This window comes from Sceloporus occidentalis, unplaced genomic scaffold (genome assembly GCF_023333645.1).
Source record: "Sceloporus occidentalis isolate IW3139 unplaced genomic scaffold, rSceOcc1.0.p SCAF_305, whole genome shotgun sequence".
Classification (NCBI taxonomy): Eukaryota; Metazoa; Chordata; class Lepidosauria; order Squamata; family Phrynosomatidae; genus Sceloporus; species Sceloporus occidentalis.
In genome coordinates, this window is record NW_028317285.1 from 74,037 (window position 1) to 91,159 (window position 17,123).

Sequence of the window (17,123 nt, forward strand, 5' to 3'; positions counted from 1 at the left end):
AATGAATACACCACAGATTATATATTGTACTCCACATCCGAAGCCTGCTTTATTAGTAAATTTCAATGGTGTGAACGAGTCCGTCGAGATAAGAACAGAGCTCCTCGTTTCCAATTACTCGTTATTATTCAATGTTAAAGCTTTACTTATGCAAATACAAAACAAAGAAGTCAATGCTTGTGAATTTATGTTCCTTTACATTAAATCCAGGAAGCATCTGTTGTTCTGTATTCAGTATTAATCCTAGACACGGAGGGGGGGGGGGTAATATATTGCTTCGATAAAGTCATGATTACTTTCCATAAGAACAACGATGGGCATGTCGAAAGGACAGAAAATTGGTAGCATTAAAATATGATTTAAGGATTCATTGTGCAAAGGCTTTGAGATATATAATTATTTTAAAAAGGACATTTCATCAAATAATGGAAACGTTTGGACAGGTTAGTCGATTTCTAAATTCTTCACCGTGAACAAAAAAAAAAATGAGTAAGCAAACAGAGAAAAGAAAAGTGAATCGGATACTTTTTTGTATTTACTTGCTGGCCTTCTAATGGTTGCATAATCATGGACAATGCAACAAAGTGTCGGAGGAAGCAAGCGGGGTGCTGGGTTGTATGGTCAGTGGTATTGGAAGCAGGAAGAGCGAGGTGGTTCTGACACATTTACAGATCTCTGGTTAGATCTCACCTAGAGTGTTGGGGACAGTTCTGGAGACCATCATCTCTAGAAGGATATTGACATTCTGGAGAGAGCTTAGAGGAGGGCAACTAAAATGGTTAATGGGTTGTAGGATAAAAAAGGAAAGACCAAAGGATCTCAATATGTCCGACTTGGAGGAGACAAGAGAGAGAGAGAGGGGAGTAATAGATGTAATGCCCCTGCCTACCCCATGTAGCCACCTGCCTACATAGGGTAGGCAGGTGGCTCCTGAATCTAAGACCAATGACTGATTAAGGTTTAAATCTTTACAGCAGGAAAACTGCGTAGACTAGACGGGGGGCCGAATGGGTCTCATCTGCTGTCAGATTTCTATAGTAAGCATCGTGACCGCTATTTACATCGTTATATACATTGCGTTTTGTTATACACAGTGCTGTAGTCTGTAACCTTTCTTTATCCACTTGCTTCCAGGCAAAGAAAGGAAACTATGCTTTCTTGTGGGATGTGACCGTGGTGGAGTACGCGGCGCTCACGGATGACGAATGCTCGGTGACAGTTATTGGGAACAGCATTAGCAGTAAAGGCTATGGGATGGCATTGCAACACGGAAGCCCGTACAGAGATATCTTCTCTCAGAGGTAAAACATGCTCGGATCTTTTATTTATCCATGTGTTGATTAAACGTGGCAAATTTTTCATAAAAAAAAAAAAATGTGACACAAAAGAAGGCGCTTATAGGTTGTTGTCATGGAAACTGAAAAGCTTTTAAAAAAAATATGTTTCCGGGTCACTTCTTTTTTTCTCAGGGCGGGGGGGATGGTTCTCTAGAATGTCCAGGGCTAGCTCTGCCTATATATGTGGCTAGCTCTGTCCCATGCACAGCTAGCCCAGCCCCAGGCAAGCCTAGCCCCGCCCTACACATGGATAGCCCCACCCACATATCGAGTTAGCCCCGCCTCCTCACAAGAAGAGCGAAAGCTCTGTATAGCTTGCAGAGGGAAGACATTATCACTAATAAATAATCTATGAAAACGTAAAAAAATCATTCTGGAGCCGACTCTTTCCTATTCTATACTCCTGTTATCATATATAACACCATATGTTATGGTGGATATCCCTGCCTGAACACAGGTGACTCAGTCAAGTTTGTCTTTAAATAACTTAAGTTAAGTTTTTCCATTGCATAAGAGCCATTTGGGAAACATATTTGGCAAATCGCTACATAGGAGCTTCACGGTGGGCCATTAAAGAGTTAATATTTCAAGAACATGTATTTATATTATATATATATATATATATATATATATATACACAAGACTCTTGAAATATTAACCCTTTAATAGCCCACCATGAAGCTCCTATGTAGAGATTCGCCAAATATGGTGCCCAAATATATACCTATATGGTTAATTAAAATAAATTAAAATACATTGACAAATTTTATTGACAAGCAATAAAGGATTCTATGAGATCATAACAAAGTGTTAAGGAAAAAATGTAGTAAGATCCATGCAGCCGGGGAGGAACTTTAATCTCGCCGAGTCCTAATTAAAGCTGTTGCATAACCTCCTGCGCTTAAAATCAATGTGTCGGGATTTGCGAAAGATACAAATTGATTTTTTATTTTTATTTTTTTATTACTACTTGCTCCAGATCAGCAAAACTCTGGAGGAACCGAAAAAAAACAAACAAAAAAAACTATCCCTTGTGATATACATAAGACACTTTATAAAGGATAAAAAATCCTTTTGGATTCTGCACACGTTCCCGCTGCCCAGATGCAGTATCATTAAATACTTTACAATGCTGACAAACGTCTGCAGGACTGCATGCGAACTGGGAATATTAAGACCGTATCTGGTTTGGCGCCGGTATATTGCGTTAGTAACATCAGCTGCCAATTAAGCGCCAGAATCCTCAAACTAACTAAATCTGCTTTTTTTTTCACATCGATTCCCCCCTTTAGTATGTTAAACAAATAAGTCTTAGCAGATCCTTCATTTTATTCTTTCCTCTGAAGTTTTAATCCCCTAAAAATAGACACAGAAAGTTTTTATACCAGACATTCCACAAGACTTAGGATACTTTAAAAAAATAAAAAAATAAAAAGTTTATTATTTTTATATTTATATATATATATTATATTTTTTATATTTAAATATTATAATAAATATTATTAAAAAATAATAATACATTTTTTTATATATATATTTAAATATTATTATAAATATAATAAATATTATATATTTTTTTATATTTAAAATAAAAAAAAATACATAAAAAAATATTCTGTATCGGTTTTTCTAATAGTCGGACAATTCTAGTCTTTTCATACCACTTGAATATATGTACTGTAAGATGCTCTGTGTAAAAAGATAATAATAATAATAATAATGATATATTAAATTAGAAAACGCAAGCTAATTTTGTATCAAAGGGGCATGTAAAATAAAGGGGCATTTTCTGGGGGGCACCTTTTAAACATGACATGGGGGTCATAAAAAAAAGATGGTGGACATTGGCACTATAATGACTGGAAGCGTGATGAAGAGTTTTTGAATTATATTGCAGTATACAATAAAAATACAATAAATTACCAAATTTCCAACAAAGGGTTGTGAGCGGAGCAGAATACACATTACTAATAACCGGTCGATACTTTGTTTCCTTGACCTTTCAGGATCCTTGAATTCCAAGATACTGGTTACCTCGACGTCTTGAAACAAAAATGGTGGCCGCGTATGGGAAGATGCGACCTCAACAGCCACAACAACGCGCAGATGGACGGAAAGGCGCTAAAACTGCATAGTTTCGCCGGAGTCTTCTGCATTCTGGCCATAGGGCTATTACTCGCCTGCTTGGTGGCCGCGTTGGAGCTATGGTGGAACAGTAATCGCTGTCATCAGGAATCACCAAAAGAGGTCCATAACTACTATTCTTATTATATAAAAGGTACCTTAGGGAGATGCATCATTGGACGCAGTAACCCAATTAGTAGATCTAGTTATGCATTGACAACTTACAGCACTTTCCGGTGAGTCTTTTGACCATAGGAATATGTGCGGAAAGACCAATCATGCAAATCCCTATCCGATATATCTATCTATATATATATATATATATATATATAAAAAATGTGCTCTTATTATAAAAAAAAAAAATCCGAGCCAATTTAGAGTAGTGCAAGAGATTTAAAAAAAAAAAAATTTTTTAAACATTTATAAAGGATCCCATCCTTATTTTCTTGTTAATTATGATTTTTTTTCAATTATATATGTTTTTTCTATGTATTTGCTGATAATAATGTGCAAATAATATATGCATATATTTAAACAAATAACAAAAAAATGCAATCATCAAGCCTCTACAGAATTAGTAAATTAAGAGGTTTCCACTATGTACTTAATGACATTAATATGCAGATAATATATGAATATGCTATATAAATATAATAACAAAAATAAAAAGAATGCCTCTATTTTTAAAGATTGAGTAAATCGAGAGGCTTCCACTTCGCTTCACTAAAAAGTAAATGAAAATAAAATGTGATTAATAATATAATAACAATGTCATTAATATATTTTAAACTAATAGCAAACAAAATTTAAAACAAAATGTGAAACTGTACGGTTTCCAATTAAATTCCACTTTCCCGCATTGATAAAAAAAAATTTTTTTTTTAAAAAAAAGCAAAAAAATATCTAAAAAAAAAAAAGACAAAAAAACTTTGAGGTTTCCCCTTCGTGTTGATAAAAAAAAGAAATAACCCCAATATAACTATTAAAAAAGTTTAATAAAACTGTGAGCACAATAAGGTGATGCTGATTGTTGTCATGCATAAAACAAGCATTCATTTCCATCAATTAATTTTCTTAACAAGCTAACCTTCCAGGAGACTCCCTTTGGTTCCGCAGACGCTTCTAAACAAAGCACTAACATTTAACTGAGCTTGTAGAAGCCTCGGTTTGATATTGTTAAATATTTCCTATTTTTTTCTATTTTTTTTTCTATTTTTTATTTCATTTTTTTTAGTCGCCCCATCAAAAACATTAGGAAAAACTATTAAAACGCATATTATGTTGTAAAAAAGAGTACGGCTAAGTACATTTATGAATTCAGGGTAGAATTTTCTTGAAGCATTAAATGAAACCATCTGAATGTGTTTTTTCCGGTTGCTTCAGGGAAACGTTCCCTTATCTCATCCATGATAAAAATAAAAAAACATTTGTTTCAACGCTAGCGGAAAGAATCAACAATATTTCTAATTTGTGCACATCTATGTACGTTGGAGTAGGTGTGTAGAAGTTATAAATATTGAGTTATTACTTACAATAGCCTACAATATCTGAAAATGTAACTGTTTCGACATAATTGTAGCTAAATATTCTTTGGGAGGTGGATTACTCGGAATACCCACTCATGCACTGGCGCAGCAACAGCGGTTGTAGCGGTGGCAGCTGCGACCCAGTTCATGCCTCTAGGGGGGACCAGTGCGACCCCTGCGACCCCTTCTTCCTGTCTCTTCGTACCATTTAAAATTGTTTAGAAAGGGCTCTTTTCACCTGGACCGCACCGATCCAGGTCGGAAGGGCCCTTTCTAAACTATGTTGAACCGGCACAAGGTGACAGGAGCTACGCCACGTGACCCTGCAGTGTGTAATTGTGTGTGAGCATGGAATGTGTATTTTTGTGTGTGTGAGCATGGATGTGCACGTGTGTGTGTAAGAGCATTGATGTGTACTTGTGTGTGTGTGTTTAGAGAACATGGATATGTACGTGTGTGTGGGAATGGAATGTGTACTTCTCCATGTGTGAGCATGGATGTGTACTTTTGTGTATGAACATGGATGTGTAATTGTGTTAGTATGTGTGTAAGCATGGATGTGTAATTGTGTTAGTATGTGTGTAAGCATGGATGTGTAATTGTGTTAGTATGTGTGTGAGCATGGATGTGTAATTGTGTGTGATGATGGATGTGTACTTTTGTGTAAGAGCATGGATGTGTACTTTTGTGTGTGTGAGCATGGATGTGTAATTGTGTGTGAGTGTGTGATCAAGGATATGCAATTGTATGTGAGCATGAATGTGTACTTTTGTGTGTGGGAGCATTGATGTGTACCTGTGTGTGTGCGTGTGAGCATGGGTGTGTACTTGTGTGTGAATGAGCAAGGATGTGTAAGTGGGGTGAGAAGGAGTGTGTGTTAGTGAGTATGAGTAAGTGAGTGTAATTTGCGTGTTTACATATGTTTTATGTTGGAAGTAGGGGGCAAGGGGCAAAGAAGGCACAGACTAGCTGCTGAAGTTGAGGGGCCCGGGGTGAATTTTCTCATCAGGTGATTTCTAGTTACGCCCCTGCACTCATGTCCTTCACTCAAAGAGTTTTCAATCTCTGGCTGTAAAATATAAACAGAGACTTCTAATTCTTGTTATTATAGCATTCAGGTGCTATATCCTTCAGCATTTGCAGTTTCCAAAGTTGGACACCTTCATGAGGTGGTATGGTGGGGCCAGAACCAGCACCATCCTCTTACCTGTCCTGCTACCTCGTGATGTATTAAGACAGAGTTTCCACAGGGTATGATGTCATATCATCCGCTGCACTCGGTTTCAATATATCACAAGGTGGCCAGGTGGTAGCTGATGTTGAGGTCAGTGCTACAAAAGCATAGACCTCAACCCATTTTTCAGCTCGGTGAGCTGGTCAGGGGAGATCCGACGATCTGCCTAACCGGTCCATGATCACCTATGCTCAAGAGAGCAGGGCAAGCTGAGGAGCTTGGTAGGACAGTGGCCCAAGTCGAGACTGTCCCAGGAAAAAGAGGACCCTTAGGAGGTATTTGATTAACTTGATAAGATGGGTTCAAACCACAGTTGCCAACATTTCGTCCTGTGCAGTCAGAACACAAGGTGGCATAATCATTGGGTGAGGCACTTAGGTCTTATAACCACGTTGTGCAGCACCATCAGAACAGAGGTCATGGCCACCGGGCAAAATCAGGGCAGTTGGTAACTATGGCTTAAACTTTAACTTTAACAATGATCAAATTTTGATACAGCAGGATTAGATAATAGCACTAAAAAGGCAGTGACTACGTCAGCGACCAAGACCTCACCACACGAAAAACCCATAGAAAATGTAGATATCTTGTGATTTCATGTAATTTATGTTTGTTTTCCATTATAAACGCAACAAACATCTGGAAAGCAGCATTCCCATGCAATAATATCTCCTTATATTCCATACACTCCACCGAACACATGAAGATGCTGGTGTACCTGCGCACATAATGAAGCCATCAGGGAACTACTTACTAAATCCAGCGTTGTCAGAGGCGAACTTTATTCCAAACCTTAGTTGATTCCTCTACGGAATGCGGCCCATTCAGGCTTTGCTGAGTTCCATGCTAAACCTAGTGAGAACTAGCGATTTAAGATGAGAGTTGAAGGTCAATGCTGAGTCAGCAGGGTTAAGTCCGGAGAGAAACTGGAATATAATAAAATATAATGCCGTATAAAATTAGGAAGCATGATTTCTATTGAGAATCTAAAATTGTTAAGAATGATAATGTTTAAATAACATATTCCTTATAATCCACATTCATGAAACAGTCTATGGTTCCTCCCTCCTAGCCTCCATGGCGTCAGCCTCCACATTACCACCATCTCACTCGGTCCTCCTTTCGAACCCTTTTAACTCCAGACTCTTGAACTTTCCAGACACTAGTGTATCCTCTTTTTTTCACCCTCTTTTCTCGATCTTGTTCTTCCTTCCTCCATCTATCTCTCATCCCCATTTGGTCATGCCCGCTTTTTTCTCTCTCTAGCAGTCCCCCCCCAACCAGGGTCCTTTTCCACTCTCACCCGTGGTTAATGGAGAAACTGAAGTACTTTGCTGTCACAGATCTCAGTAACATTGCTCCCTTGTGCTCCATGGATTTGAGTCATGTAGGGTGTAGTGGTAGGCATACCTGGAAACTCTATGGGTTTCCCCCAGGGTCTCCGGGTGAAATGTTGCTTCCCTGGGTCTCTGGGTCTCTCTGCTCTTTGGTGTTTAGCCATGCCCACTCCCCACCCACTCCTCGCCCACTCCCAAAGAACTCAAGGCATACCGGCCACCTGGCTAACCCCCTCCCTCACAAAGCCGCTCCCACAAAAGAAAGAGGACCCGGGTAACTGAACTTGGGAAGTTCCCAGGTATGGTGGTATGACACCATTGCTTTTCCTGCTGAGGTCATATGCAGCTTATGAGAAAAGCACCATATGACCACAGATATGGGTCTCCTGCTAACCATAATGTCTCTTTGGTGGTAGATGGTTGTGTCAGCAGTAGTTCCTCCCTTTGGACAAGCCCTACAAAGTCTACTGCTATAAGCAAGCCCTTCCCATTGACCACAAACAGGCTATTTTCCATAGTTTCTTCTTCAATCAATATCAACAACAACCCTACCCCATGGACTTGGTTTCTAAAGATACCCCCTGGGCAAGTGTCTTTTTTTCTTCCTTTCTCTCCCATAGAAATATTTTTTTACAATTATTTGGAGATTCAAAATAAATTATCACCTATAGGGCTCAATGTCATTCGAGTTGATCGCTGCTTGTCTCATTTGATCATAGGCATAATCCCATCGATCAACACCACATCTCTCGTTCTCCTACAGCACCACTAATTCCAAAAGTCATGGTAGACCTCAAAAAAAAAATGTCACTAACGTAATTTGGGTTCCTTTGAGTATGGGGTGGGGTTTTTTTTGGAAGCCAGACCTTTATAATTCTAAGATCGTGTACCTACTTTTGCACGAAAATAAGTCTGGCCATGGTGTCATAAAGTGGCTCAGAGGTAATTGAAACAAGTTCATGTTGTGCCTTTCATACAGCAACACCGTGATGTGATTTCATTACAGAGGGTCAGAAACCATATCACTTTGAACAGAAAATGTATCCTTACAAACAGAGACTCCAGGTCAGTATAACGGTACTTCTTATCTTTACTGGGCTGTATGATACTTCCATATATTTAATGGTCCACATCGTTTGAAAAGAGGTCTTCTCATCGCAGCAGCCGATGGAACGTTCTTGTCGATTGGATTGTTCCATCGGTTGCCATATCGATAAGAAGACTTTTTTTAAAATTTGCCACCAGAATCACATTTTATTCATAAAGCCATCAATGAGTTTATTTGCTGAATCGTGAGTTGATCTGAGATGAATCATTTCATTTGACCGACATAGGTGAGCATTGGCAATGGCCAACGCAACTCAACGCAAGGATGCTGCTAGTGCTTTCCGAGCTCACAAAATGGACTCTTAAATAATTTTATACAAATAAATGGTTAATGACACTTTTTATATCTGCTTAGAAGAATAGAGGCAAAAAAATTGATTTTTTTGTCCAAAATAAAGTCAAATATGGAAAATCTTTTTATCCTTGAGCATAAAACCCAATAAGTGTTGCATGGCATTGAAAAAAAACATGATTTTATCACATTTTTTCTGAGCTGATGCTTTATGGTAATTCTAATGAAGTCCGCTCCATAGACTTTAGTTAGTCAGAGTGTCTGGGTGGTTGATTAAGACTGAGCCATTCTATTGTTTCCCACAAGACAGTATAAAAACAAGTCAGGGTGTTTGTCTAGTAGACCAGGTAAGATAACAGAACGAGAAGACTTACAAATGGCTAATATGCAGCTGCCTGAAAATATTTTTTTATGCAAAAACCATGTTTTTGCTCAATATTTTTTGATCTGAAAAAAAATGGAAGTTTTTCTTAACCATCTTTACATTGAACTCCTATGACCAAGTTAATTTGGTTTTAAAAAGCAATTTTAATCATTTTAATAATTCCATAGACCATTCTCTTTAGTAAGCGCTGTCTTATATTTGGCGAGACGCTCCCCCAGTAGCCCCATTAACAGCACACTTGCATTCTTCGGCAGCATCTGGATGGCAGCTTTCCCTCCATATGGCTGCTGTATTAGACATTATTTCTCACAGTCATCTTTAATGATTACCGACAATGCCTTCCACTCACTAGAATAAAAACACGGGATTCAACACTTGTTCGGTTTAGCGCAGTCAGCTGGTAAGAAACCTTGAACAATTTGCTGTGCTATAAATTTCAACAATTCTCCTCCCTAAATTAGAATGGAAATTGTTCTTCACTTGATATTTACTGACGCTGGATTCAGATTGCCTAAGGCTTATGTGTACCTTACTGAGAGGGTAGTAGACTGGTGGACCAGCCTCCCAGCAGAGGTGGTGGAGGGTAATACAGTGAGGGTATTAAACATGCATGGGATAGGCATATGGCCCCCGAATCTAAGACGAGACCAACGACTGATTAAGGTTTGAGTCTAGCAGGAGAAACGGGCAGACTAGAATGGGTGACCGAATGACCGAATGGGTCTTATGGAATCTTGTGTCCATCCGGCGGATGCACTTATACCATTTGGCGCCATCATGCCCAGTCCGGTCATGTCTGTAAATATAATAATTTACGCTCTATACATTTTCTTTCCAGAGGTCAATATATCTCACTGCAAATATCTCAGGTCTTAGAATGAAGAGTCTAGAGATTTTAAGTGATCAATCCTTACCTAAATTACAAAACAGTTCTTTTATAACCAATCCTCGGACCCCCGAAATTCAAACCTGATAAGGCACATGGGTTTCAAAGTGAATAAAGCCATTACTACAGCAACTACCCTGAGCTACAACAAAAAGGATAAGGACACACCTTTTGAAGTCATATTGGGACTGATTTACATGCTAAAATCATACTTTTTTTTAGAAAAATTCAACCCCCAGAGCGTAAACCCAGAAAAACAACCTCTAATTGTTAAAATGCACAAAAACATTTAGCCCAGCGTTCACTTTTTCCACTGAGCCTCTAATAACATCAAATGAAAACTTCTAATTGATATTGGAGAAGGTCACTGCCACCACTGAAGCTCATTAGAGCTGATGTGGTGCAGCCAGAGTACTATGTCATGTTTTTTTTGTCTGTTTAGCCCTGTTTTAATTGTAAGTAGTGAAGTAGGAACGATGCACAAAAAAATATAACAGCCTTCTAATAACTTTAGAGCAATTCAATTCCCATCTGCTAAACTAAGTCTTTGATTAGAAGCTGAACGTATCAGCTATTCAAAGACTCTCAAAGCTGTTGACTCATTCTTTGTAGTAGAGGACTGAGGACTCTCTCCAGTAAATGAGTATTAGAGATGTCTTGAACACGTGTCTAGCTGGAGAATGTTTGCATGCCGAGATCAGAAGAGACGTATTGTAGAGGAACATCGCCTCCAAGGAGAATGGCAAGGGCTTCTGCATCATTTTCCCAATGGTCTCATAGACCAACTCGCAAAAGCGTCGAAGTATGGAAAATACTCCTCGGTATGGAGAAAGGTACCAAGTTCCATGCCAGATCTCTTGCAAATCAGGATCCATACCTGAGTCCATCTTTTTGATGAGTGACCGCTATGACATGACCATCAGGAAATGAAGTCTAGGTGTAGTCCCTCAAAAACTGGTGGACCTTCTACTGAGTTATTTCCAGAAAAATAAGGCAAATCCCCTGGAAATAAAATAAATTAATACAAGATAGACAAATACTGTGTCTAGTATAAAATATTGAAAACACCAATGGTGTTGGATGTATTCTTCTCCTTTGGGCAAGATTAAAGGGTTACAAGTTGCTTTCCACCAATGTCCCATAATGTCTCATCATAAAGCATCCTCTTTTAGCTCTCAAATTAATATCATAGTAGAGTGTTACCATAGGGTAAGCCAAATTGACCCAAGAGAAGAACATTTTGAGCAATTTCCGTTGCTATATTGGAAAACAACTATGAAAACTTTGAGTTACGGACAAAATATATCTTTGATGCGGTCAACACATGGCTGAGTTTAAATGCATAAGTCCGGGGAGAGTCGTTGTACTCCATTCTTGGCTTTCATAAAGGTCAGGTAATTTCAGAGTTGGGAGTGTTGTGTAGTAAATGCTTTCAGACTTGGAAATGACTATCCCGGGTGACTCATACGGCATTTAATGAGAGGAAACCACTGATGCAGTTTCCTGCACTTATCTGTTCCCTTTTGCCCCCATAATTCTATTTACAGAACTATATCTTAAAAAAATATTCTTTATGGAATAAGAAAAAAAAAAGTAGACTGCCTTGAAAGTAAAAGCTTAAGTGCATTTTTTAGAGGTGTAGTTACCTTTTTATCAAGATTCCATTGAACTAAGAAATCGATGCCGGCGTAGACCCAGTTGGGAAGCAGCACATACAGTATGTCTACTATGTTAAGGTTTATAGAACCTACATTTTATATGTTCCATTGTGTTTGTCTTAGAGTCTTAGAGGTTAATATAGTCAGGGAATTCAAACATGCATGGGATAGGCATATGGCTCCTGAATCTAAGACGAGGCCAACGACTTGAGGTTAAAGTCTCTACGGCAAGAAAAATGGGCAAACTAGATGGGCCAAACGGGTCTGATCTGCCATCAACGTCTATGTGACATGGTGCAGATGGAAATTCTGCTAACATTTAATATAATGTTTATTATACTATATACATTGTGTTGATTAGCGATGGTAATTTCTACATGTCTGGTACCCTCAGCAATGACAACAGGTTCATAGTTGTGAGAATCGGAGAAATGTACAGTTTGGTTTTCAAGTTTAATGAGATTGTGTGATCTAGTCAAAGGTCACTTTCCAACTCAACCTGGCATTTTGGAACGTTCGAAATTCGACCAGCAGAATTATGACATAATCAGGTACTTGTAGGCCATTGTTGGTTGGAGAAGACAATTCAATATAGTCTATTCATTGGAATTTGAGACCACGAGTACCTTTTAACTTGATTTTTTTTTATCTGTGGTATTGAGTGTACAATATTATATGATGTTGGCAAGACCTACCCAATAAACCACATTCAGCAGAGTAAGTATAACCTGCTAAAGAAAATATTTTTCTCTCTCCACCATTGGACCTGGAATGTGTGAGCCCTTACCTTAATTATTGCTCATAATGGGTCAAGATACCATCGAGCAGTAAACTCAAAACCTAAGGCGGACAAACAGAATTTATATTAAAAATAATAGAAAGTGCATTGCAGTAACATAAGATTAAAAATACATGATTTTTTTTTAAAAAACAGTAGTTTCTTTTTCTAGAATTTACATAAATTAATAGTAAAAAAACACAGACCGTGTCCACTTCTACAGCAGTAGCAGAAAAATTAAGGCAGACACATGGAATTTATATAAAAACAATTAGAAAGTGCGATGCGGGAACAAAGGAACATGATTTAGTTTCTTTTTTTTTTAGAATTTACATAAATTAATGGTAAAAAAAAGCAGCAAACTGGAAAAATTAAGACACAGACTTTCTATTCTTACAAGAATTAAAAAATGTGTGTTGCACTAACCACTTGTTTAAAATATAGAATGTCAGACCCATTCAGACTATCTAATCTAACCATCTAACTATCTACTCTAAAGACTCAAGCCTTAATGAAGGAAGCGAGAGAATGAAGCATTGGTGTTCTACTAAAGTACCGAATGAAAACATGACATGCAAGGTTTGTGTCGCAATGCACTCTGGGAAATCTAGGCGGAGACATGCAGATGAGGACAGAATAGTTCACTTTTTGATTGCGTACCCTCTGTCACAAGGTCTCCCTCATTTGCATATCCCTTCTACTTCATACATAGCTTTGAGTTCTCTTTTTCCTCGCCCCCTCTCCCCTGTCTAACCTTATTTGTTTTGGACCGTCCGTTCGCATATGACATTTATAATTGATACATGATATCCACATGCATTATAGAAATATCTACTTATGGTGACAAAAAATACCATGATTCACTATGCATTCTTAGGAATTATTCACTAAGGAAGTGGTTTGAATGGGACGTGACTGATTTTCCTATGCATTATGAAGGGCCCAGCAAGCTTCTTTCGAGCTAGGACTGGGCTGGCCCTGTAAAATGCGTAGGCAAGTATGTTATGGTAGAATTGTCCTTTCATTGTACACATAGGAGTCCCCCACTTAAGTGAATAAACCCAATAGCCTCTACGAGCATCAACCTTTAAAGAACAGATCTCCCTATTAAACCTAGATCCCAGTAGCCCAACTACTGAGCAGATGGCTAGGGGTGGCTGGCATGGGGGCAGGGGCGCAATGCCTCCTAGGCTTCTCTGATTTCAATGTTTTGGGCCTCTTAATGTTTTTAGGGGTGTTTTACTTGCAGTTCCACACACAGCCACTAGGGGTTGTAGAGCAATGATGGCTGGTTCCTTTCTGAGCTCCTCAGTCAAGACCTCCCCATTTGAATGCATTCGCTCTGTTTGTAATATTATAATAATGAATTAAAACTGTCATAATAAAAGAAAAATTTAATCTTTAGTAGAAATTGAGTCAAGTAAAAACTCAAATAATATAATTTAATCTCAATAATAAATGGTTTCATTATTTTAATACACATTTTTAATATCATTTTTGTTTTATACCTATTGGACACCGCTGCATATTGCTATTTTATTTCATACAAGTATCTTTTAATTAACTAATGATGTGAAAGGTTGAATTTATAAACCTGTCAGCAGAAGATGTGTATATATATATATAATGTATTGGAATAATGCAATAAATAGGGTTTCTTCAACTGACTTTTCTACAAATAATAAAAGTAAATTCAACCAAGCAGAGGGATCAAAAACAATAAAAAAAAACAACATAACTACGTATACGGTTTATTATATTCTCTATATAGGTTATTATGTGGAAGCGGCTACCATGGAAAATAATGGAAACAATATAGATTATATGAATTTGCAAGTAATTCGATTTTAATATTTGTTTTCTGAAAACGATTATGACTGGGATGTTTTAAATGTCAGATGAAAATATATTATTAATAATTGAACAGAAAAAAGATTGTAAAAATTAGCTGTTTTTAACCTCATTTTGTAGATCCAATAGACTGCCATTTTGATGTGATAGGGGAATAGTATAGGGGAATGCCAATTGTCTGATCACTGGTTGGTCATTGATAGGGTTAATGCCAACTGGCTCACTTATCACTCGCTCTTATTTCAGGTCATTACTTTAGCTAGGTAGTCTTTGGTAACCCTCTTGAGAAAATCACGTATCAACGTCACTTGGTTTTGGCCATCACTCATTATTTCCACCCTTGGTCGCCGATATCCATATGACCCTGAGACTAGTTGAGACTAGTTGTGAAGCCGAGTCGATCTTAAAATGAACTGGGTAGATAATCATGATGGTGTCTAGCTTCTGGAACAACATATTGCCATAATATTTAGGCTAGACCTTGTGGAGTTATTTCTTCTTGGCTTGGAAGTCATCTGTGCTTCTAGAACTGTCCTTGACTCTTGAATTGACTCTGAAGCTCAATCTACTGCCCACACACTTATATGTAGCATCCTCCAAAAATGATCACCATATGGTACTTTGCGTTGCCATCTCGTATACCAAGCAAATGCCCAGTGGGTCGCTGGCCAACAAAGCCACACACTCAGCTCATTCAGCATACCGGGTGCCCGGCAGCTGGAGATGCCTGACGGCACATTACGTGACCATAAAAAAACTGCAGCCATCCATATCCAGCCGCTGGTCGCACTTACCCCATGAAACAGCTGGTGGCCTGAAAGTGCCAGGGCCGACCCATCATCGCCAGTCCGGCCCTGTATATAAGTATACCCACTAACACTTTAATATATCATGCAGAAATTTCAATAACAAATTAATACTCCTATACAGAATATAGTGTCTTCTTATCTTTCCAAATATTAATCTTTCTTTCTCTCTTTAGGATAAGGAAGTTAACTTGGAACAAGTACACAGACGTATGAACAGCTTAATCGATGAAGATATGGCACATAAGCAAATCTCCGCAGCATCCATTGAAATATCGGCTCTAGAGATCGGCGGAATGTCGTCGACTCAAACCTTGGAACCAGTGCGGGAATACCAGAACACTCAGCTCTCTGTCACCACCTTTTTACCTGAACAGTCAGGTCACGGTGGTAGAACACTTACCTCTGTATCAAGCAGTAACTTGCCCTTACCCCTTAGCAGCTCGGCTACCATGCCTTCAATACAATGTAAACACAGATCACCAAACGGAGGACTATTTCGTCAAAGTCCCGTGAAAACACCCATGCCAATATCATTCCAGTCCATGCCTGGTGGACCCATTCCAGAAGCTATGGAGCCTTCACATGGAACATCTATATAATTAAAAAAAAAAAAAAACCTTCAAAGCTTTTTAATACAACTAAAAAAAAAAAAAAAAAAAAAAAAAAAAGAACTCATAAATTTTTCTTGTATATATCTGTAAATTTCAAAAGAATGAAGTGGGGTAAAAGTGTATTTTGAATATTCCCATTTTTTGAAGTCAGTAAAACAAACAAAAAAAAAAATGTATGAATGGCTTTGTAAATTTTGTTCTATATGAATAAAAAAAAACAGCAACTTGTGATCCCTTTGAAGTGCCAAAGAAGACCCATGACAGGTACAGAAGACTCACTTGTACAATTTTTTTTGGGGGGGGGTCGGGTTCATTTATTGCTTCGACTATCACATTTACCAATCGTACTTTAGTCACCACGCAGCACTTCATTTTAAACTAGGCCGGAAAAATTATTATTGACCAGCGTTAGCATACGAGAATTAAAGTTTATTGTAGTTAACAAGATGTTTTATTATTTTATTTTTTTTTAAAAAAGGGAACGTTAGATAACGGTTGGAATGTTTCTTTCTAGCGAGAAGTCGTTTGGAATTGATTCTCCACAAAAATTTCTAGGTTAAAGCACTGGTTTATTAAATTGTATTTTACGTGTACTGTGCTGTGTGGCCTTTTGATTTAACCTCTACAGATTTGGAAGGATCTATGATATCTAGGAGAAGGTTAGAGGTGAGAAGGAAAAAAAAAATCTTAATCGAACCTTGTAATCATGTTTTTTGTTGGTTTGATGATAGGTTGGTTGGATAATTAGCGGGGAACAGAAAGAAAAAGTTTCTTAAAGTAACAAAAAAAAAGACAATTACAGGACAATGGGTTTTACTGGCTATGGACCAACTCTTCAGACAAGTCAAGTATACAATTCTCTGAAACATCTAGCCATGGTGATGGACCCTCACTTTATTTGTCTTGCCATGAACATAACTCAGTTCCAACCTTGACCTAGTAGGTCATGTTTAAAATATAATTAATAAAAATGTTATGTAAATTTTAAAATGTTTACACCCGTAAACAAATTATTGTTGGCACATAGCGCGATTGGCTTGACCACCATATGGATGGATTGAAGCAAGGATAATTATAATTATGACAGTATTATAATGTAATTGGTTCAAAAATGGTTTAATTTTATATATTTAGGTCATCTTATTTACGTCCCGTGGTAAAAAAATGTATATTTTATCTACCAGGTCG

At 37.8% G+C, this 17,123-nt stretch overlaps 1 protein-coding gene across 1 annotated transcript in view; it reads left to right on the forward strand.

The window, feature by feature from the left end:
* LOC149274996 (glutamate receptor ionotropic, delta-1-like) overlaps positions 1–15,923 on the forward strand; it is an 83,387-nt gene extending 67,464 nt beyond the window's left edge. The window contains exons 11-13 of the mRNA XM_089504995.1: positions 1,135–1,301; positions 3,344–3,584; positions 15,498–15,923. Of these exons, the coding sequence (XP_089361121.1) occupies positions 1,135–1,301; positions 3,344–3,584; positions 15,498–15,923 (834 nt within the window). The remainder of the gene's footprint in view (positions 1–1,134; positions 1,302–3,343; positions 3,585–15,497) is intronic.
* Positions 15,924–17,123: the final 1,200 nt, after the last annotated feature.